At 37.3% G+C, this 24,088-nt stretch overlaps 1 protein-coding gene across 6 annotated transcripts in view; it reads right to left on the bottom strand.

The window, feature by feature from the left end:
• LOC149156086 (uncharacterized) overlaps window positions 1-24,088 on the bottom strand; it is a 203,550-nt gene that overhangs the window by 32,342 nt on the left and 147,120 nt on the right. For 4 of the 6 annotated variants that reach the window (XM_089437901.1, XM_089437903.1, XM_089437902.1 and 1 more), the window contains exons 3-4: window positions 21,853-22,028; window positions 21,468-21,540 (exon numbers count right to left, since the gene is read on the bottom strand). In XM_089437901.1, coding sequence (XP_089294027.1) covers window positions 21,468-21,540; window positions 21,853-22,028 — 249 coding nt within the window. The remainder of the gene's footprint in view (window positions 1-21,467; window positions 21,541-21,852; window positions 22,029-24,088) is intronic. The other 2 variants (XM_089437905.1, XM_089437904.1) reach the window with 1 other exon arrangement.

Below are 24,088 nucleotides of genomic sequence, written 5' to 3'. Positions count from 1 at the left end.
TGGGGAAGTTCTAGGCTAAACCAGTGAACTCCCACAGGCTCTTCCTTGCAGAGCCCAGCTGATTTTTTCCCTGGGTTAATCATTTAGTTTCTTTTCTAAGTTTGCATGAGAGTTTTTCTGAAGTTTTCATAACGAATCTGATATTCTGAAAATATTACTGCTGTTATTGCTAAATCTGGCTGTTAAGGGGCCAAAATCTGTAAATTACTCAGCTGATCTGGGGTTTCAAATTTTGCTTTATACGCAGTTTTCATTAGGGTTTTGTTTTCTTGTAATTGCAGGTACAGGGTTTTTTTTTGAGAAATTCTTCAGGATTCTGGAGCTGGAAAGATTGAAAATTTTGTTGTTGGATTTTAATCTCTTCTGCTGCCATCTTTAGCTGCCTAACCTGCAAATCCATTTCCACGCAGTGGTAACTCCCACACGCAGTCATTCTGTAAACAAGCATCGAATTTCTGCTCCATCTACGCTCAAAACAAAGGGAAATGCAGTGAAATGTAACGTTATTCAAAGGAGGAGCGCAGCTGCATAAAATTAAATCGATTATCCTTGATATATCAAATCTGCCGCAAAGTTTTCTCCAGACCTGTGTCTAATTTGAGGGATTTGTAAAGCGCCTACACCCCCTCACACTGTTGGCAATCCCTCCTAGTCGAAGTCTTATCACTGCATCTGTCGTCGAAAACACCTTCATCTGCAAGCTTCAAACAGTGGCGTAAAGTAATTTCTGAATGTACGTGTGGGCATCAGGCTTTTGGCATAGATCCACTTCAAAATCTCGTTTTTTCCTGCGTCGGGGCGTTATGCATGTGGGCGTTCAACTAAAAAGAAGCTTCATGTGAAACATGGTTGCTCCAGCAAAAGCCTGGTAAGAAAATCGATCTTAATCGAAGTCTTTCAACTCAGCATCCTCAGGTACGTTCTAAAACGGTTTATGAATTGTCGATCTCCGCTGAAAATACATTTTATGACCATCATATTTTTGAACTCGAGCCTGTCAAACACCACCGTCACCTGTGCCTGTCGAAATTTTTTTTGCGTTCAGTCTTGTTTTGCTTTGCCTTGAATCAGGATTACGATTTTTCCTTGGCTCTTATATTATCCTTCAGCGTTTTATTAAACGTATGCTTGATTGCTTAAAGTTTAGTTTTATGAACGTTTGCGTATTCAGGTGTTAGCGTTTGTGTAGTTAGAGTTTCATTATCTAGGTTTTACGATTTTTTTTAATTTTATTTTAGATTTAATTTTAAATCTTTACATTTAAACAAAAAAAAGGAAAAAACTCGAGTTTAGTATTAAGGTTAGGTATATTTCGATTTCAATAGTTTTTTGTTTCAAATTTAAAATTTAAATTTTGATTTTGATTTTTTAGCCTAGTTCATTAATCTAGGCTTTGGTTTTATTTTAAATTTTTTCACCTTTTTAGATTTTAATTCATTAAAAAAAAAAAAAATTGAAAATTTGCCAGATTTAGTCTCAGCTCGTCGCATTTTACTTTTCCTGCTGAGATTCAAATTTATTGATGTGGAATGAATGTTTATCATTTTAGACAAGTCTGCACATAAATGATCATCTTAAAGATTAGCTGCATATGATATCTAGTTAATGATTCATAATTGCGTGGTTGTTTAAAGCATTTATCTTTCCGAAATTTTTAATTGTTGGATATCGTTGTTGAGCTTTAATCATTTTAAGAACTTTGTGGTTTTACTGGTTATCTTGCATCGTTCAAGTTATTTGATGATAAATGATTGCTGTACATGGTTTACATCTCTGCAACATCTAGTAAACAATCGTTTAAAAATCAAACCCACAAGGCACTGGTCTTTTAACTTAACAAAATCCATTTAGTGCTTGTTATATCGTGTCTCCCAACCCAACTGGTTCACAGTGGGTTTTCATCATCTCATAGGGTCTACCCCCCTTAGCCGCGGGAGACAGGCTTAAACGGAGGGATCGGGGATCAGAGTGACAGCCCCCGGTCTGAGCGTTGTCGTGACAATCTGTGCGACAACATTTTTTGGCGCCGTTGCCGGGGATAGAGTTTTTCTGTCCTTGGTTCTTTCATCTCAAGCTATTTCGTGTTTTACTTCTTGTTCAGGTGGCGACTCCACTTCATATATTATCTTCAAGAGTGTACACTAGAAGACATCCAAGCAGTCTGTGCAACCCTACTCCTGATCCTGAAAAGGTCCTCAGGGTACGATTACACAAACTCGCTTCTCGTACACTTCTTGTAGACCTTGGACAAGAAGCCCTCTCTGATATTCATTTGCTATTTAAAGGTCAAGCTAGGCACAACATCATGGATATGTATGCCCCTTGTGATTTTTCTAACATTCCAGGATATCCCAACGATATTCCATCTATTGGGATCGATAAATTGCCTAATTTTCAAGGAAATAATGCGATTAGTGCTAACTCTCATTTGCGAGATTTTAGCATATGGATGGCTAAGTACGCAAGATCTGCTGATTTTGATCATGAGGATGTCAGAATGACTCTTTTCATCTTAACTCTAGGAGGCGATGCTTATGATTGGTTTGTAGAAAAACCTCAGAATTCATTTAACTCCTTACAGTCGATCATTAATGCATTTAAAGAAAAATATGGAGATAAGAGATAAGGAAGACACCTCGTAAAAGCTCTTAGCCCAATAAAAAAGAGAGAGGATGAAAATGTTGAAGAATTTAATAAAAGGTTTAACGGTATTGTTAGAGAATTACCTCAAGACTATAAACCTACAGATAAAACTCTCCAAGATTTTTACATTGATGCCTTTAGTCCTGAACCATCTTATGAATTAAGGCGTGCTAAACTTAATGATTATAGAGATTGCCAATCCTTAGCTATAGAGCTTGAAAAGGACAAGGCCGCATCTGGAAAGTCTGAGATCCCAGGTTTCGATAGGGCTGCTACGAAACTAAAGGAACCTAAAGGAAAAGCAGTCCAAGAACCTGAAAGTGAGCTTGTTCTCAAATTGCTTCAAAAAATTGAAACTATGGAAATTAATCATAATAAGGAGATAACCACTTTGCAGAATAGGTTGATTCAAATGGAAAGATCGCAAACGCAGAATTTTCAACCTCGAAACAATAATAATAGAAATAACAATTGGCAAAGGAAGGGTCAAACTAGTGAGCAGAGACCTCCTAATCCGCTGACTAATTTGGTTGATAATGCTCCTCCTTACTGTCGGGTTTGTGATGCTCTTCATGAAGAGGCCACTTGTCCCATTGTTAGAAGAATTTTAGATAATGGAATGTTTGGAACAGGTGATCAAATAAATGTAGTAGGCAGCAAGTTTCCTTTGTCTATGGATGATTGGATAGAGGTCAAGGAAAGGAGTCGTGATGTTGTGAATCTTTCATCAGCTTTTAGTATAAATAACCTTGAAAACGAAGATGATATTTTGGCTAGGTTATATGGTGAAAAACCCTCTCCTGAGCAAATCTTGGAAATTGCTAGAGATAAGGGTTTGACCTATCAGAGAAGGGATAAAGACCAAAGCGGGAATCAAATGCCCCTTCGAACTTTTAACCCTGGTGTAAACTCTGGAATAGATGTCGATTTGGGAAGTTGGTATAACAATGCTAAAATCTGGGTTCCTGTCTCCGAGATTGCTAAAATCCCTTCCCAAAGAGACAAGTTACTAAAAGCGATTCAAGGTCCTCAAGTCAATACTTCTCAACAGAAGACTCGGGAAGTTGACTATCATGATGCTCCCATATATCTGCAAAGCTTAGATGCTGATAACAAAGATCACCATCCTTTCTTTATCACCTTATTAGTTAATGGGTATAAATTGAATAATTGCATGTTGGATTCTGGTGCATCCGCTTGTGTAATGACTAAAAGGGTCATGGAACAGCTTAACTTAAGAGTTTCTAGACCCTATTATAACATATGCGCCATGGATTCTAAGAAAATCGAAGTACATGGTTTAATCAAAGATTTGCAAGTTCATCTTTCAGTTTACCCAGACATCATGGTTGTCATGGATATTGTTGTTGTGGATGTGCCTGATGCCTGGGGTATGCTGTTATCTAGAAAGTGGGCCTCTGATCTAGGAGGAAGTATTCAAATGAATTGGTCATATGCCATGATTCCTTCTCCTAGTGGTGATGGTTTTGTAAGACTAAATAGAGAGCCCGAAAGAAAATTTCATGTTGAAGATCCTAAGAGACCTCATAACGAAATAATCAAAGAGCAATCTGACATTGGGAACTATGCCATCATGTCTAATTTTATAATTCCTCCCGATGATAAGATTAGGGGTCTCAAGGATAAAGTTTGGTATATGTACTTTGATGGTGCATCATCTAGGGCTGGTAAAGGTGCGGGAATAGTGCTTAAATCTCCCCTTGGTCACATTTTCAAGTTTGCCTATCGATTAGAATTTGAGGCAACCAACAATGTCGCTGAATACGAGGCTATATTGTTGGGTCTTGAGTTGGCCAAGTCCTTGAAGGTTAAATTGCTTAGCATTAAAAGGGATTCTGATTTGGTTATCATGCAGCTTAAGAATAAATTCACATGCAGAAATCAAAGATTAAGAAACTATAGAAATGCTGTGTGGGATACTATGGAGCATTTTGATGCCCTTGACCTCGAAGCAATTCCAAGAGAGCAAAATAGTTTGGCAGATGAACTTGCCATAGTTGCTACTACTTTCCAGTTGTCGGATGAACTAATTAGTGATAAAATTAAAATGGAAGTAATATTCAAACCATCTGTTCCAGACAACTCAGAGCATTGGCAAGTTTTTAATGACGAAAAACAAGTCATTCGTTTCCTTAATAGTTTGGATGAGTTTGAGGATTTCCGGATAATTTCTGAGGAGGAGGGAGTTTTAAATCGTGAGCATATCATAAATCCTACTCCTAGGAATGTGGTTGCTCTAGAGCAACGTTTTGATCGGCATGACGCTACGAAGCTGAAAGAAGAAAACAAGATGGACCCAAGCGAATATCTCGAGATTAACATTGGTACTTCTGAAAACCCGAAAATGGTTAAAATTGGTAAAGGTACTAGTTTGGAGGAAAGAAAGAAGTTAACTGATTTACTTCGCGAATATCGAGATGTTTTAGCTTTTTCTTATGATGAATTAAAGGGCTATAGGGAGGATGTTATGGAACATACTATTCCCCTAAAAGATGAAAATGCTAAACCCTTTCGTCAGAAACTTAGGCAAATTAATCCTAAGTTATCCCCCTTGGTCCAGAAAGAACTTGCAAAGATGCTTGCAGCAGGGATCATCGCTCAAACTAGGCATTCGACATGGTGTTCGAATTTGGTGATTGTTAGGAAGAAGAACGGTACAATAAGACTTTGTGTTGATTTCCGAAACCTTAATCTAGCATGCAAAAAGGATAATTACCCTTTGCCAAACATGGAAACTTTGTTGCAAAGAGTAACTGGGTCTGGAATGATGTTGCTGCTAGATGGTTTTTCTGGGTACAATCAAGTATGGGTTAAAAAGGAAGATCGTCACAAAACCACATTCACAACGCCATGGGGTACTTTTGAATACATCAGAATGCCGTTTAGATTAACAAACGCTGGGGCTACTTTCCAAAGGGCTATGGATTATGCCTTCAAAGGGTTAATCGGGAAGTTTATTGAAATTTACCAAGATGATCTTACTGTTTTCTCTAAAGATGGTATCAGTCATATAAATCATCTTAGGCAAGTCTTCGATAGATGTAGAGAATACGGGATTTCTTTGAATCCAGCTAAGTCTGTTTTTGGGGTAACGGAAGGGAAATTACTAGGCCATATTATTTCTAAGGAAGGAATCAAGATTGATCCTAAAAGAATTGAAGCAATCCAAAAGATTCCTCTCCCACATAATCTTAAATCCCTTCAGTCTTTCCTTGGAAAGATAAATTTTATTCGAAGATTTATTCCAAATTACGCAGAAATAGCTAAGCCTATTCAAAATCTTCTAAAGAAAGATGCGAAATTTGTTTGGCAAGAAGATGGCAAGAAGGCTTTCCAAGAAATCAAATGTGCTATCGCAAGAGCTCCTGTCTTAGTTAGTCCCGATTATTCCAAGGATTTCATGATTTTTTCTTTCGCTTCCGAAGATACCATTGCTGGTGTCCTGCTTCAAAAGAATAAAGATGGTCACGAGCAGCCTATTGCTTTCATGAGTAGAGCACTTCAAAATTCCGAATTGAAGTATAATACCATGGAAAAGCAGGCTTATGCCCTGGTCAAGTCTCTTAAGCACTTTAAAACTTATGTGGGTTATTTTAAAATCATTGCTTTCGTCCCACATTCTGCTGTCAAGGATATATTGAGTCAAACTGATTGCTTAGGGACTCGTGCTAGGTGGGTTACTAAAATACAGGAATATGATTTAGAGATCAGACCCACCAAGCTGGTCAAAGGCCAAGGTTTAGCTCAAATGTTAACTGAAGGTAATGAAAAGACTCTTGGTTTGTTCTGTCTTAGCGGTCTATCTTCGCCGGAGTTGCAAAGATTAGGAGAGCATGAGTGGTACAAGGACATAGTTTATTACTTGATGAATCTTGCATGTCCTAACCATTTAGTCGCTCATAAACGAAGGGCTCTTAGACTAAAAGCCACTAAGTATTGCCTTATGAAGGATGGCCTTGGATGGAGAAATCCTGAGGGCATAGTGCTTAGGTGTGTTGACGACATTGAGTCCAAGAAATTAATCTCTGAGTTTCATTCGGGATTTTGTGGTGGTCATTATGCTGCTAGAACTACCGCCCACAAAATCCTGAGAGCTGGCTATTATTGGCCTTCAATCTTTTCTGATGTGCACAAGTTTGTTAGAGTCTGTCAAGCCTGTCAACTATTCACTGGGAAACAGAAGCTTACTGCCCTGCCTCTACAACCTGTCATTGTAGAGGCACCTTTTCAGCATTGGGGTCTGGACTTCATAGGGAAGTTCCATGAAAATTCTAGCAATGGCTACTCATGGATTTTGACTGCTACTGATTATTTCACTAAATGGGTTGAAGCCATTCCTGCTAAGAATGCCACTGAAAAGGTTATTATGGATTTCATTGAAAATAACATCATTACTAGATTTGGTGTCCCTGCTAAGATCACTACTGACAATGCCAAGGCTTTTAGTTCCTTAGAGTTTTCATCTTTTTGTTTCAAGTATGGCATTGTCTTATCTCATTCGTCAAATTACTATCCTCAGGGTAATGGTTTGGCTGAATCAAGTAACAAAAATCTCATAACCATTATCAAGAAGATAGTAGGAGATAATAAGAGATCATGGGACAGCAAAATCAAGTATGCTTTATGGGCAGATAGAATCACTAAGAAGAAAGCTACTGGTAAATCTCCCTTTGAATTAGTTTATGGCTTGGATGTTACTTTACCTGTGCACCTCAAGTTGCCAGCTTATCAGCTCCTCTAGAATTTTTCTACTAATAAAGATGTTGTTCAGAATAGAATAGATCAGATTGTGGAGTTAGATGAAGCTCGTAGGACAGCTTTTGATGCCATATGTAAAAATCAATCTAACATTAAGAAAAGCTTTGATAAATTTTCTCGATCTAGATCTTTGCAGGTGGGAGATATGGTATTGCTTTGGGATCGCAAGAATGAAAAAACAGGAAAACATAAGAAGTTTGACAGTTTGTGGCTGGGACCTTACATTATTCGAGATATAGCTGGACCAAACTCATTCCACTTGAGCAGACTGGATGGCGAACCACTTGATCTACCAGCGAATGGCCAAATGCTCAAGCTATTCTTCAGAGATGATATCTGATGCCATGGGGCATCCTTTGTATTGTATTTCTATCCCTACTCCTTGTCTTTTCAGCATTTCATTTCTGTTTTAGGATTAGATTTACTTTTCATGTTACTAGATAGTTAATAAATGAAGAGCTTTTATCTTTCCTGTGCTTAATGTATATGATGATTTTTGGATGGATGCTACTTATTTTTATCTGTGTGTTGCGTGGATGCAGATTCTAGATTCTCACATTCCTACAGTGCAGCAACGTGTCCCCAAGTAGAGCCAGATGTTGACCACTACCGGTCAACTGCCCATAGCAGTACACCCCCTTTTCTTTGCAAAAAGGGGTAGCGCTTGATCGACATGACCGTGCCATCCTCCAGTCATCAGCAGCTTGATCGATTTATGTTGTAAACCCAGTCTGCATGTATAAATTGTAAATAATCATAGCAGATATGAGTCATGTCTGTAAATTGCCTAGGTGGACCTAATTTTCTAAGTGATAATCTACGTCCCGGAAGGTTTTTCGTCTCACCGATCCATGATCGGCAGAGTTTTCCTTCAGCCTAACCCCAAAGTCGGGATGGATTTTGTCACTAGAATCTTAGGAGAATCCTAGTGTGTTAATCTGCTAGATTATAGTTGTGTCGCAGAACAGGGTGGTTTATAAGGGTCTATGTTAAATGGGTTTTTTCCCCTTAAGATGTAAAGTTGTAAAAGTCATGATGTAAAGTGTCTTGAGGGTTGGAAAATGTTTTAAATCCCCTCATGAGTCCTAAGTCCTAGGTCCTAGGTGATTTTTCCAAAGGCTAAGTTCGAGGATCCATTTAAAAATGAATTAAAAATAAATAAATAAATAAATAAATAAAAAATAAATAAATAAACAACTAAAAAAAAAAAATAAAAATAAAAAATAAAAAAATTATAAAATAAAGCAAAAACCCTAAAAAATAATAAAATAATAATATTTTGAGTAAATACATGCAAAATTTCATTTTTTTTAATGAATTAACAAATTCGACGGATGAAATTAAGAGATGTCTTGATCCTCATCGACGGTCGAGATCATTTCGACATGGATCACTCGAACTAGCCGTTGGATCATTTCCTTTAAATAGGGTGCTAGGGGTCATTTGAGATCATTGGATCTGAGTCTTGTGCTGAAGAAGCTCTCTTGTAATCTGTTTCTGGTTAATAAAAGAAGACTTTGGGGTTCAAATCTTGCTGGTGTTACTCTTTGGAAGTGCTGTGAGCTATTTTATTTTCTGCATATTTTGTATTTCAGCCATTAATAACAGCTTATTTTAGAGTATTGTGAGCACAGGTATCTTGTTCACTTGCTAGGGTTTGAATGATATTAGGGTTTCTGGAGTAATGGCAGGTATCTCCATTGCTTTCTGAAATCTAGTATTATTTTCTCTCTTTACTGATGGTTGAAGCGAGTTGTGCAGGAAACCATTACTGAAAAGGACTGGTGGGCGTTTGGGGAAGTTCTAGGCTGAACCAGCCAACTCCCACAGGCTCTTCCTTGCAGAGCCCAGCTGATTTTTTCCCTGGGTTAATCATTTAGTTTCTTTTCTAAGTTTGCATGAGAGTTTTTCTGAAGTTTTCATAACGAATCCGATATTCTGAAAATATTACTGCTGTTATTGCTAAATCTCGTTGTTAAGGGGCCAAAATCTGTAAATTACTCAGCTGATCTGGGGTTCAAATTTTGCTTTATACGAGTTTTCATTAGGGTTTTGTTTTCTTGTAATTGCAGGTACAGGGTTTTTTTTTGAGAAATTCTTCAGGATTCTGGAGCTGGAAAGATTGAAAATTTTGTTGCTGGATTTTAATCTCTTCTGCTACCATATTTAGCTGCCTAACCTGCAAATCCATTTCCACGCAGTGGTAACTCCCACAAGCAGTCATTCTGTAAAAAAGCATCAAAGTTCTGCTCCATCTACGCTCAGGAACAAAGGGAAATGCAGTGAAATGTAACATTATTCAAAGGAGTAGCGCAGCGGCATAAAATTAAATCGATTATCCTTGATATATCAAATCTGCCGCAAAGTTTTCTCCAGACCTGTGTCTAATTTGAGGGATTTGTAAAGCCCCTGCACCCCCTCACGCTGTTGGCAATCCCTCCTAGTCGAAGTCTTATCACTGCATCTGCCGTTGAAAACACCTTCATCTACAAGCTTCAAACAGTGGCGTAAAGTAATTTCTGAATGTACGTGTGGGCATCAGGCTTTTGGCATAGATCCACTTCAAAATCTCATTTTTTCCTGCATCGGGGCGTTATGCATGTGGGCGTTCAGCTAAAAAGAAGCTTCATGTGAAACATGGTTGCTCCAGCAAAAGCCTGGTAAGAAAATCGATCTTAATCGAAGTCTTTCAACACAGCATCCTCAGGTACGTTCTAAAACGGTTTATGAATTATCGATCTCCACTGAAAATACGTTTTATGACCATCATATTTCTGAACTCGAGCCTGTCAAACGCCGCCGTCACCTGTGCCTGTCGAAAAAAAATTTTGCGTTCAGTCTTGTTTTGCTTTGCCTTGAATCAGGATTACGATTTTTCCTTGGCTCTTATATTATCCTTCAACGTTTTATTAAACGTATGCTTGATTGCTTAAAGTTTAGTTATATGAACGTTTGCGTATTCAGGTGTTAGCGTTTGTGTAGTTAGAGTTTCATTATCTAGGTTTTACGATTTTTTTTTATTTTATTTTAGATTTAATTTTAAATTTTTACATTTAAACAAAAAAAAAAAGGAAAAAACTCGAGTTTAGTATTAAGGTTAGTTATATTTCGATTTCAATAGTTTTTTGTTTCAAATTTAAAATTTAAATTTTTATTTTGATTTTTTTAGCCTAGTTCATTAATCTAGGCTTTGGTTTTATTTTAAATTGTTTCACCTTTTAGATTTTAATTCATTAAAAAAAAAAAAAAAAAAAAATTGAAAATTTGCCAGATTTAGTCTCAGCTCGTCGCATTTTACTTTTCCTGCTGAGATTCAAATTTATTGATGTGGAATGAATGTTTATCATTTTAGACAAGTCTGCACATAAATGATCATCTTAAAGATTAGCTGCATATGATATCTGGTTAATGATTCATAATTGCGTGGTTGTTTAAAGCATTTATCTTTCCGAAATTTTTAATTGCTGGATATCGTTGTTGAGCTTTAATCATTTTAAGAACTTTGTGGTTTTACTGGCTATCTTGCATCGTTCAAGTTATTTGATGATAAATGATTGCTGTATATGGTTTACATCTCTGCAACATCTAGTAAACAATCGTTTAAAAATCAAACCCACAAGGCACTGGTCTTTTAACTTAACAAAATCCATTTAGTGCTTGTTATATCGTGTCTCCCAACCCAACTGGTTCACAGTGGGTTTTCATCATCTCATAGGGTCTACCCCCTTAGCCGCGGGAGACGGGCTTAAATGGAGGGATCGGGGATCAGAGTGACAGCCCCCGGTCTGAGCGTTGTCGTGACAATCTGTGCGACAACAGAGAGTAAAAGGAGAAGAGAAGAAGAAAAGATCATTCATTATTTCATGAGCATTTGAGAGAAACAGAGGAGAGAGCAAGGAGAAAATTTATGAGCAATGAGGAAGTGAAGGAGAGCAGCAAGAAGACATTTCAGCAAATCTGGGCAGCAGCATTTATTAGCATGCATCCCAAGGAAAAATTGTACAGCAGGAGAAAGGCACAGATATCGAGAAAGAGGGGCAGCAAAGAAATTGAAGAGGGACAACAACGAGGGCACGAATTTCGAGGCAATCGTGCTGCTGAAATCCATACAGTCCGTACAACAAGTTTTGGGCACATTTTTCGAGGCAGGCCGTACAACATTTAATGTTGTTTTTACTACTGGAAAAATTATGTTTTGGTTGTTTGTTGATTGGCACGATTTTCGAAATGGAGTGCAAGCACGGAAATCGAGATAAGTTGTAATTTGTGGTTGTTGGAATTTTTACTGTGTATTTCAATTTCTCTGTAAAAGCACTTTCAAAAATAAAGAAGAACTCTCAAACTGGTTTTCCCCAAGAGTTGTAAGGGGTTTTTCCAGGGTCACATTGACCAACAATCACTATGTTATTTTCTGTGTGTGGCTGTCATAATTTTGTTGTGTTTTATTTGTGCAATTTCAGCAGTTGTGAAATCTTTAAATTTGTGTTTTCAGAAAAATATTGTCATTTCCAATGCTTGGATTTAAAACTAAATGCGTGGAGTGATAAGGAAAACTGATAACCAAAGTGGGGGTTGAAATTTCTTTACTCCACTCTTGAAAGGAAAACCCTTTGTAAGTTTTATCTGTTAGGTCTCTATACTACTAGTGTAGCCCCTTATTGTTATTAGTGCAACCCCCTTATTGTATTGTTGTGCCCATGTAGTCCCCATGTTGTTATTATTGTGCCCCATAGAAGCCCACTATTGTTATTGTTGTGCCCTTACAATATTATTATTATGTAGGCTCTGATTATGTTGGGACCACTTAGACTCCTATATATAGAAAGGAGGTATTGTCAGTTGTATCATCCAAGAATTGTTCATTTGTGTAATGTAAAGGAGGTTGCCCACGCAAAGAGGCTAATTTTGAAGTCGTTGATCTATCTTTTCTATCTTTTTGTGAGCTGGTTTCATAACATTTAGTATCAGACCTTTGGATTCTAGCATTTCGTAGCTCCAAAACATATCATCGTGGCATTTTTGTTATAACTTTTTCTCTACAAAGTTTCAGACGCTAAAAAAAAACCCATTTGAGCTGAAATAGTTCTGAACCTCGGGTCCAAATTTCAAATCTTGTCTCGCTATAGTTTCGGAGATATGATCTGAGGAAGTTAGGGTTTTTGCAAGCTCCAGTATTCCATCACAAACAGATCATCGTGGCATTTTCGCTCTAATTCTTTTTCTACAAGGGTTCAGACTCTGAAATTAAACCCCATTTGAGCCGAAATCATGATGAAGCTCTAGTCCAAATTTTAGATCTTGTCTCGCTATATTTTCGGAGATATGATCCAAGTTAGGGTTTTTGCAGGCTCCTGAATTTTATCCCAAACAGGTGACCTTGGGAAAATCATCATAACTTTCTCTCTGAGTATCAGATTGAAATTTCATAAGAAGTTACAGAAAGAGGACAGACTTTAGTTTTCTGTGCATCGTTTTCAGGTCCGAAGGTTGAAACAGTGAAACATGGCACTTCGTACAAGTTCGCTCTACTAAAAAAGTGTATAATTAGGTCATCTTGGGAGATTGGCCATAACTCTTTCTTGGATAATCTAATTTTGATTAGACTAGTGGCGTTGGAAAGAGGACTCAGAGGGCTACTACATTTCACAGTTTCAAACCTTGGAGACCTGAAATTTCAGAGATACATCAGATTCAATATCGAGCTCCTACAAAGTGAAAAAAGGTGTGTCTTTTTTTGCATAAGTTTGGTTTGAAAAAATAGTTTGAAGGAATTCAAAGGGCACAGTGAAGCATAATTATCATTAATTGATGCCCCAAAGAAAGAAAATGGAAACACCTAGTAAGCACCCTAAAAGCACTAACATGACTCATGAAGAAGAGGAAGAAATGCAACTTGATATATCCAAATTACGAGACCAAGTGCAACAAATTTCACTTTCACAAAAAGTAACAGAAGCTAAGATGGATGGTTTAAAGAAAGATGTGGAAGATAAGATGAATGGTATGAAAGATAACATTAAAGATTGGAAGAAAGACATGGAAAGTTGGAAGCAAGGTTTGACAAAGTTACTACAATAAAGGCTTCCTAATGGCAAAAAGGTAGTAGAGAAAATGCATAATGAGAACAAAAGAAATGTTAATCATGATTCGAAGAATGACAACATTGAAGATTTGAAGAAAGACATGGAAAGTTTGAAGGAAGGTTTGACAAAGTTGCTACAAGAAAGGCTCCCAATGGCAAAAATGTAGTAGAGAAAACTCATGATGAGAACAAAAGAAATGTTAATCATGATTTCATAGACTCTAATGTTGGAATAAAGACCCACCACATTCCAAAGATCGATATGAGGAAGTTTGATGGCAAGGATCCCGTAACATGGATACTACAGATGGAGCAATATTTTGATCTCCATAATGGGCAAAACACACAAAAGGTACGCATTGCAACTTTATATTTGGGACCGAATGAGTTTGTATGGTATCGATGGCTTTGCTCTCGTAAACAAATTGTCACCTGAGCAATTTTTACAAAATAAATGATAGCACATTATGAGGATACAAAAAGAAACACTTTTTTTAGCCAATTGATAAATCTCAAACAAAAAGGTTCAATGGTGGAGCACATTGAGGACTTCCAAAAATTGAATATAAGGGTAAAAGATATTACAAAGGAGCATAGGATTGATGTGTTCATAGGGACATTAAATGATAACATCCAACATGAGGTTCGCATTTGGGAACCTGATTCATTGGAGAAGGCATTCAGGTTGGCAAGAAAAATTGAAAGCAAAATTATGGCAACAAGGAAGCCTACCAATCACAACTATAAAGATGGAAGTGTTGTTGCCCATAGCCTTCCACAACCTACAAGGTTGACACCACAACATTGGAAGAAAAAAGAGCAAAAGGGCTTGTTACAGTTGTGATAGCAAATACACTAAAGGTCATAAGTGTGCTGAGAAGAAATTATTTTACATAGATTGTAAAGAGGAAGAAGAAAAGGAACAAGAAACATCAAAAGAAGAGGATACACACCAGGAACAAAACCTAGAGAAAGAAGAAATGAATCCGACCATATCTTGTAATGCATTGGCTGGAATAACCACTCCTCAAACTATCAAGATAGAAGGACATATCAAGAAGAAAAAGGTAATAGTGTTGATTGATTTAGGAAGTACCCATAATTTTATTCATTGTAAGATAGCGAAGGAATTGAATTGATTCCTATATCCAGCACCAGAGTGTCAAGTGATGGTTGCAAATGGAAGAACCATAAATTTCTCTGGAAAGTGCCATAATATCAAGCTATCCATGGGAGAATATGTGTTGAATAGTCCAATGCTTTCCATTCCAATGGGTGGTGTTGATGTTGTACTAGGAGTCCAATGGCTACAATCTTTGGGTACGATAACTTTTAATTTTCAAGAACTTTTCTTGAAAAAAATTTCAGAAGGAAAGGAAGTTGAATTAAGGGGTATCGCAGGGAAACCGGGAAAGATAATCAGCTCTAACGGCATGACAAAGCTTCTAAAGAAAGAACAACAAGGCGTAATTGCATAATTATGTTCGCTAGAGGTTCCCACGTTGAAATCATCTATTTCTCCAGATCTCCAAAAAGTCTTGGACAATCATTCCAAGGTATTTGAGACTCCCAAAGGCCTCCCACCTATTCATGATCATGATCATGCTATTTATTTGATTCCAGGAAGTGTTCCTCCAAACATCAGGCCTTACAGATATCCCCATGCACAAAAGAGTGAAATTGAACGTATGGTTGCAGAAATGCTAGAGGCTGGTATAATTCAACCTAGTCAAAGTTCTTTCTTTGCTCCAGTAGTATTGGTGCACAAGAAGGATGGATCATGGCGCATGTGTCTGGATTATAGGGAGCTTAACAAGCTCACTATTAAAGATAAATTTCTCATTCCTCTCATTGATGAATTATTGGATGAACTGCACAGAGCAATTTACTTTAGCAAGTTGGACCTTCATGCAAGATATCATCAAATCAGAATGAAGACTGAAAAACATTCCGAAAACAACATTTAGGACTCATGAGGGTCATTATGAATTTTTGGTCATGCCTTTTGGCCTTACCAATGCACCTTCTACATTTCAAGGTTTAATGAATTCCATTTTCAGACCCACCCTTAGAAAATTTTTGTTAGTATTTTTTGATGATATACTAATCTACAACAAGTCTTGGAAGGATCATGTTCAACATGTTGATAGAGTGCTCAGACTATTGGAAGAGAAACAATTATATGCAAAAACCTCCAAATGTTTCTTTGGAGTACAAGAGGTGGAATATTTGGGTCATATTGTATCTCATGAAGGTGTTAAGGTAGACCCTCAACAACAACAAGTTCTCCAACTCTTAAAGGATAAACTCACTTTGGCACAGAATAGAATGAAAAACAGGTAGATCAAAATCGCAGCGAAAGAAGTTTTGATGTAGGCGACTGGGTATTTCTATGGCTACAAACATACAAACAAATGTCCCTCAAGCAAGCTAAGAAGGATAATAAATTATCACCAAAGTACTATGGTCCTTACAAGGTGTTGCAAAATATTGGTACTATGGCATATAGATTGGAGCTTCCTGCATCTTCTCGAGTGCCCCTAGCTCTCCATGTTTCATGCTTAAAGAAGGTTATAGGTGACAAGCTCCCAATTCAAACAATATTGTCGAAACTTGACGAGGAAGGAAAAATCATATTGGAACCCGAAGTAGTCACGGAAACCAGAACCCGACAGCTACGAAATCGATCAATTTCAGAGTATCTTATCAAGTGGAAGAACTTACCTGCTGAAGATTTCACATGGGAGGACGAGAATTTTATATAGAAGCATCCAAAACTACTCAAGCATTGAGGACAACACTTTTGAAGGAGAGGGACATGTTAGGTCCCTATACTACTAGTGTAGCCCCTTATTGTTATTAGTGCAACCCCCTTATTGTATTGTTGTGCCCATGTAGTCCCCATGTTGTTATTATTGTAATTTGTGCCCCATAGAAGCCCACTATTGTTATTGTTGTGCCCCTACAATATTATTGTTATGTAAGCTCTGATTATGTTGGGACCACTTAGACTCCTTTATATAGAAAGGAGGTATTCTCAGTTGTATCATCTAAGAATTGTTCATTTGTGTAATGTAAAGGAGGTTGCCCCCTCAAAGAGGCTGATTTTGAAGTTGTTGATCTATCTTTTCTATCTTTTTGTGTGCAAGTTTCATAACATTCTCTTATTGAAGCTTCTTATTTGAACAACTGCCAAACCCTAGTCCTTTGACTAGGACTTCCTCCAAGCATTAGTCAAATCATTCCTCTTTCTACACTATAACTTCCGGCACATGGAACTCTGTCTTCTGGCACTTGGCTCCTTAGCACTTCGTCCTTCTTATGTTGCTTGTCTAAGTTAGGAAACCCTAGAATATTAGGGCTTCTTTACTTCGTTATAGATAGAGTCTTCTTCGCTTTCCTTTGGATACCTTGTAGACCTAGATACACATCTGAATGAGGCTATTCATGTTGCTGCCTTCAACTATTGTCAAATCCACAAGTGTTTTCTTGTTGCACGTGTGGACAAGAGCCCTAAAACAATCCTCTTATCCTCGTTGACTTTTCCTTCCTTCTTCGTTGGAGAGAGAGGCCTTGTAGGCCTATTTTGCACCCAAAACAGTGATATATAATGATCTTTATTTTCTTGTTGCTATGGCCACAGGCAGGCCTTTCTGAACCTCGCACGTGTGGCTGTAGCTGACCTGGAAACTGTCTTTTTACCCTCGTTGTTTTATCTCCTTATCACGTTGTCCTTGTAACCCTTTTCCTTGGCTTGTCCTCGTCTTACTTTATCCTCTTCTGCTTACGGATTTCAGAGCTTGGTAGTGCATTGTATGAGGAGTTGATAGGCTCTATAAATAGAGGTTTGTCCCTCCTCTTTAGGCCGACTTGACCCTCCTCTAGGCCGATATTACAGTTACACTAAAACTCATCTTTTATCCATCGTTTTGTTGCTTGGAGACTTCGTTGATGCTAGGAGAGGATTTGACTTTGCTTGGAGGTGTTTCCATGACCTTGTACATTGACATACATGATGTAACATGCCCTCAAAGGGTCTCATCATAATTACATTTTGACTTTGACTTTCTAGAAGCACTTTAAAATGTGCTTGACCTATTTTCAATGAGCAAGAAACTCATTGACAAAAATAATTTCTCTTTTCTTGAATAAATACAAAAATCAAAATTACATTTATGAAGACCGAACCTAGTTACATTTCCTTCAACACTCCCTCTTAACTAGGGAGGTATTCATACAACATTACAAGGTGTTTGGCAATTTTCAATCTTGAAGAATTCACATAAGAGAAACTGGATTTCCAATCCATCTGTTATAGCATCATATCCATCAGCATTTCCATAGTGCAAGGCCTTGACTAACAGTTGCTCCATCTCTTTACGAGACCATGAGCTACAATGCTAGCGAGACCAATGATTTATAGACACCTTCATCATTGTCTCTCAAGGTACATACCCACCTGGGTGTTCACTGAATATGACCTTCTAGGACTATTCTTATCTTGGGTTCCCAGCCCTCAAAGAATATCAATCCTCTTGCCTACTCTTGTCTTGGATGCCCTACACATCCTCAAAGAGTATTAGATACCAGATGATTACCTAATCCTCCCGTCCTTTCTTCCCAACTGAAGACAAGAATGTTGTGTCTATCTTGTGTCTACATTTCCATTCATGGCCTTCATCTAGACTTACGGCTGTTAGTCCTAGTCTAGTGCATGACCCATGAAATGGAAAACACAATTGTCACTCCTTTGTAATCAGGGGTGATCCAAAAACTCCCTCTTGATCAAGCACCTGTCAAAGCTCCCTCTTAACTGGAGACTCTTTCATTCATCAGCAACTTCTTCTTCATGGATCCTTCAACTGCTTGATCTCCTTCCTTTCTTGATGTCATTTAGTCTTTGATCGAACTTCTTCTAGGTAGGGCACCATCCATCAATCACTTTCCTTCTTGGTTTGTCAAGTCATTGCTTCGTGGAAAGTGACTATCAGGTTTTTCTTGTCATCTTGGCTACTCCTTTGTCATCTTGTCCATGCTTTGGAATACTCTCCTCATGGATGCTTCATAGTACATGCTAGGTTACATGCTTTGACCTAGTAGCCCATCACGACTTCATCCTCATATTGCTTTTTCTTTTGTTGAATGGCTTCTTCATCACGACATCTCTGTAGAGTAGAATCAGTTATCTGCACCTTTATATCTCCAAGGCCTTCATAGGTGTCAAGGGTCCTTTATTCCTTTATTAGAGTTGTCCTACCTTCTTTTGGGAGATATTTTCAAGGCATTTTGTCAAATAGTGATTCTCGGTGATCATGGTGTTCTTCACATGCAAGATCTCTTTCTTCATTTGCTTCTTCTCAGATAGATAGGTCAACCATCTAATGCTTGTTGTGAGAGCATTCCTTCATTGCTTGCTTTCTAGACTTGTCAGCATTTCTTCTTGCTTCTTAGTCAGCAATCGTATGCTCCCTATGTGAGCATATTCTTTGTTGACCTTCATTGCATTGTGGTACATGCCTTCGAGCATGTTCTTGGTAAAAGAGACTCTTTCATGCTTGATCATGTTATAGAACTTTACCCATGACTTAATAATATACAAATGATAACATGACTAAACTTTAATGCATACATACCTCATCTTGATTCTCCTTTGATCATCCTTTGGTGTGATCCTTCTTGCTTCATCTTAGCTTGCCTGTATATCATCCTTTTCTTGAATCCCATGAATGGGATTCCTAATGAGACATCTTCTTTGTTCCATGAACCTTCCTTTGAAGATTCCATCATAGGATCTTAAAGATCTTTGCCTTGCAAATGTTTCCTTTCTTTTGATGATGTAGGTCTTCTAAGATTCTTGTCATGATCAATTTTTATTTCATCATGTATGAGGTCCTATACTAGGTATGCTTCTTCTACACGAATATCTTGAGCTATATCTGCCATGCTCCTATATTCTAGAAGATATTTCTACTTAGCATTTTTGTTCTTATCATAAATGCTACATCTACATGAGTGTCTAGAATTCTATGTACATCATGCTACTAGATTCTAGAGGGTGTTTTCTAGCCATGCCATTTAATTTATTCCTACATGCGCCTATTCTACTCAAAACTTTGAAAGAAGTCTAGAAGTAAAGAGTTTGACCTAGTCATAGTAGAAGTCTAGAAATAAAGAGTTTGACCTAGTCATAGTAGAGATCTAGAGGATCTTCCTTCTTTGATTCTTTCATTCTTCTTTCATTTCTTGAGTTATGTGAGCTTCTTCCCTCTTCCTTTCGTTTTTGTCCTTTTTAAGCTTAGGACAATCCCTTTTGTAGTGTCCATATTCTTGGCATCCAAAGCATTGGATCTTGGACATGTCTAGAAGATATACCTTATCTTTAGTGATATCCTTCACCTAAGGATACTCCTTCCTTCTCTTGATCCTCTGAGTTCCTTCTTGATGTATAGTGTTAGGCTTAGTGTGACATCACAGCAGCCCTAATTCTCGCACGTGTGAGAGGTACCCTAGAGAATTAGGGTCCTTTTACCTTCGATAGAGAGAGAGTCTTCTTCGCTTAACTTGAGAGGCCTTGTAAGCCTAATTTCTAACCCAAACAATGATGAACATGTGACTGTGACCTTACTGCTGATATAACCACAGACTGTCCTATCTTTTCTCGCACGTGTGACTGTATTAACCCTAGAAAATAGTCCTTAACTCTTCGGTGATGACTTCTCCTTCTTCGCTGCCCTTGGAGACTCTTCTTTCGTCCTTCAACTACCCTTTTCTTGCCTCCTTACTGCGCAGATTTCAGAGATGTGAATGTGTTGTCATTAGAGTAATCGACAGCCTTTATATATAGAGGACTGTCCCTCCTTTAGGCCGACTTGTAGGCCGACTTGACTTCCTTTGCTTCGATGGGTGCTTTTAATGGTGCCATTGCTTCTTTTGATGGTGACTTTGCTAGGAGGAGACTTGACTTTGCTTGGAGGTGACTTCTTTGACTCTTATACACAATGTAACATACCCTTAAGGTCTTTAACATAATTCTTTTGACCTTTTGATTTACCTATAGCACTTTAACATGTGCTAGACCTACTTCAATGAGCAAGAAACTCATTGACATATATTATAAAAAATAATATTTCTTTTCTTGAATAAATATAAATATCAAAAGTACATTTATGAAGACCGAACCTAGTTACATTTCCTTCAGCAGGATTGAGGATTGATTTGACTCACAATGATTGGCTCAATACGGTATCAAAATAGATATCGAATCAGAGCCAGCCTTATACCTAACTGAATTTTGTAATCCCTGAAAATCAGTTTCCTCCACTTCCAAAATACACACTTTCAAAATTCAATTTCCTAATCAAAAACCTATAGACTGCCTGTAAAATTTGAGACTTCCTATCTGCACTCAAATTCACCAGACATTTCTTGATATCCAGAATCTTGAGTTTGGACAGACCCTCTATCTCCTTGCATTGCTCAGAATCAAGCTTAGATGAACCATTTCTGAAGGATCAAGATGAAGAGATAGTGGAATAAAAGAAGAACTGTGTCAAATTATAGTTTAACAACTAGAATACTGCAACGCAATAGTCAAGACCTTAAGGAATAGAAGGCCTAGATAGATAACGTCAACTTGTACATCAGGATAACAGCAAAATGTCATTAAAGGCACTGAACTCGATTTGCATTCACAAAAGAAATAACTACTTGAATGCTATAGAATTGGGAAATCTCTTAGAGAATGCAACCTATTCCTTGCTAGCAATTATTGTCTCCTAATAATTTTGAACAATAATACAATGCAGGATCTGGTATAGAATTGCCATATAGACATGTATGCACTCTCATATGATAATGCAAAACAAAATGAAATGGAGATACAGACAACACTACAGTGAAACAAACTACAGAGAAACAGACCAATGCATTATGATATAATGCAATAGATATAGGGGTTTCTTACCTTGGACAGGAGCTTTGCTTATCACCGCCGAATGATGTTGAATGGTTTGTTGTTCTGTGGAGCACCTAGCTCTCTTCACGGAAAAAGCAAAGATTCATAAGTAAATCACACCCTTGTTGCCATAGTTATTAAACAAGCATTACTTTTAGATTAAAGAAAAAATTAAAAACAAAAAAACAAAGAGAGATATGTGGTAGTGAGACTCCAGCAATCAAAATTTCAACAGATCAAATAGGCACAGTGAATATCATTCACACCCAAGAGAGAGAAGACCCAAAAATTAGTCAAATGGAAAAATATTAAGGATGAGGTCAAATGTGCGTAAACTAAGCTAGAACATTAAACAAATGGATATATATATATATAGATATATAAAGATACTCACCAGAACAGCAGAACATATTACTTGAAGGGAAGCTGAACAGTGAATTTGAGCAACTAATCTCCGACCATTGCACATAGATTGCCATCTTTTTGATGAAGTTTTATTGACAGTTAAATTCAGCTTCAAAAAGTAAGAGTTAACATCTGAAGACTTCACATGATTAACAAGTGTTTTGCCTGCATTGTACAAGAGGCATAAGCTAAAATCTAAAAAGTGGGACCTTTTATTATACTGTTTATATATAACTAGACAGCTTAATTGTTATATGGCATGCCATTTATGCATGAACATTGAAAATCCATGGCAGGCAAATCACCCAGAACTCATCATAATATCAGAATCTCACACAGTTCTCCTTATAGACTGAAAATCTGATCAGCAAACATATCATTATAGATGTTAAATCCTGCAGCATCCATGTTTTGAAATAGTTTGTCCAATTTACCAATTAAACCAATCACTTAAAAATCACATGCATGTTGTCTAGCTAAACAAATAATTCAAAATATGATCGACAGATATTTATTATCATAATTTGAGAACTAAAGGTTTGTGGCATTAAATGAGGTGCCAAAATAACAAACTGATGGAATTTCGAAACCATGTAATATACATCAGAAACCATTTAATCAATTTTTAAATATATCTAGCCATAAGATTAGGGAGATAAGTCTCACAGCCAAGCACTTCTCTTTACAAAGTGTCACTAAATAGTAAAAAGGCCTCTAATATGAAAAAGGGTGGCAATCTCAACATTCAAGACCAAAAACAAAAATAAAAATGGTAAGCAAACAATGACATCACTGATTCAAGTCCATGTATCTAATTCTATTAGCAATTTTATTAAATGGCTACTTCATAAATTTGAAAACTGCAATCCTTTAAACTTGCAAGCGAAACACTTATAGACAGAATAATTCTCCTGAAAGCCATCAAAACTGGCATCCTATCTCTCTGGATACTATGAAGTTTCATATCTCAATCGTCATCCATATGTAGCTTATTCTGGACTTTATTGTTCAGTCCAAGAATCTTGGGAATTTTCTTCCTTCAACTCAAGAAATTGAATATAACAACATACAAACATGGACAAACCTGACATATTTAATAGCTGCTGGAGCAGTAGATTTTTAATGGTCATTTCACATTAGAAATAGACAATGACAATTCCCCAGTGGGGAGTAATCAAATTGATCCCTGGTAAGCCACTGTCTCCCTTCTAACCATTATAAGAACAGATGTTGGACATGGCAGATCATGAAGCGATCAATTCATTTATAATGAATAGTATCCATGCTCAGGTGCCTCACTTGTAATGCAATGGTGACATAGTGACTTGGCAAATGCAATAAAGATAGTTCAATACGAGTTCTACATTATAGACATATTTATAACTGTGTTCTAAATCCTTCAACAAATGTGGAAATCTTTAGAATAGTGGTTTCATTGGGGTTTTGAAACTGGTTACCATGGAAAATTAGAAACTAAACCTGATTATTCGAGCTATTGTGCTCTATGAGTTGTCAGAAGTCATATATAGTCAAATGGTCAACCATGTGCATATTTGCACTATCACAAAAAAAACAAAAGATTCATAACCATCTTCTTTTAAGATAAGATAATTGTACCTAGAAAAAATGAATACCCCATGGCCAAATGTACAAGGCACCTATCAAATTTTCAGAGTTCAGAAGTCCAGCAGGACAAATCTTGCCCCTTCTTCTCTCTCCCTCTTCTTCTATGTTCTTTTATCTTCTCTCTCTAGATAAATTCCGTACCCCCATGGGGGGAATTGTATAAAATGACACTAGCATGATAAACTTATGTAACAGACTTAAACTCTCGGGACCTAGTTAGTAAGAATGTCACTCTAGAGTGTTTTCTTTACTTAATTAATTATTTTCATTTTTTAGAGATCAATAATTAATTGACTAATTTCACTCACATCCTCCAAAGTTGGAGTGTGATTATTAACTAGGCCTTGAGTGTGTTTTATAAGTCTAGAGTCAATGTATATTACCATGTTAGGCATTATCTTGAGTCTTGTTACCCACCATTTTGTGGGTAATATCCCTAAGAGAAATTTTTTTCCTCCAAGATGGTCCTCAACCAGCAGCCAGTAGCCCCTTGCAGCCGCCAGCTAGCTCATTCTGCCATTTCTCCGCCCCCTGAGCCAGCCACGTGGTCCCTCGCCCATCTGCCATGATCGTATGTTTGAAGGTGGGCCTCCCGAACC

The sequence above is a fragment of the Pinus tabuliformis genome, chromosome 9 (assembly GCF_031772625.1).
Source record: "Pinus tabuliformis cultivar Carrire ecotype Pingquan chromosome 9, CPIR1, whole genome shotgun sequence".
Taxonomy (NCBI): domain Eukaryota; kingdom Viridiplantae; phylum Streptophyta; class Pinopsida; order Pinales; family Pinaceae; genus Pinus; species Pinus tabuliformis.
The sequence above is the reverse complement of the archived record's forward strand: the minus strand, read 5'-3'. Positions and strand labels throughout refer to the sequence as shown.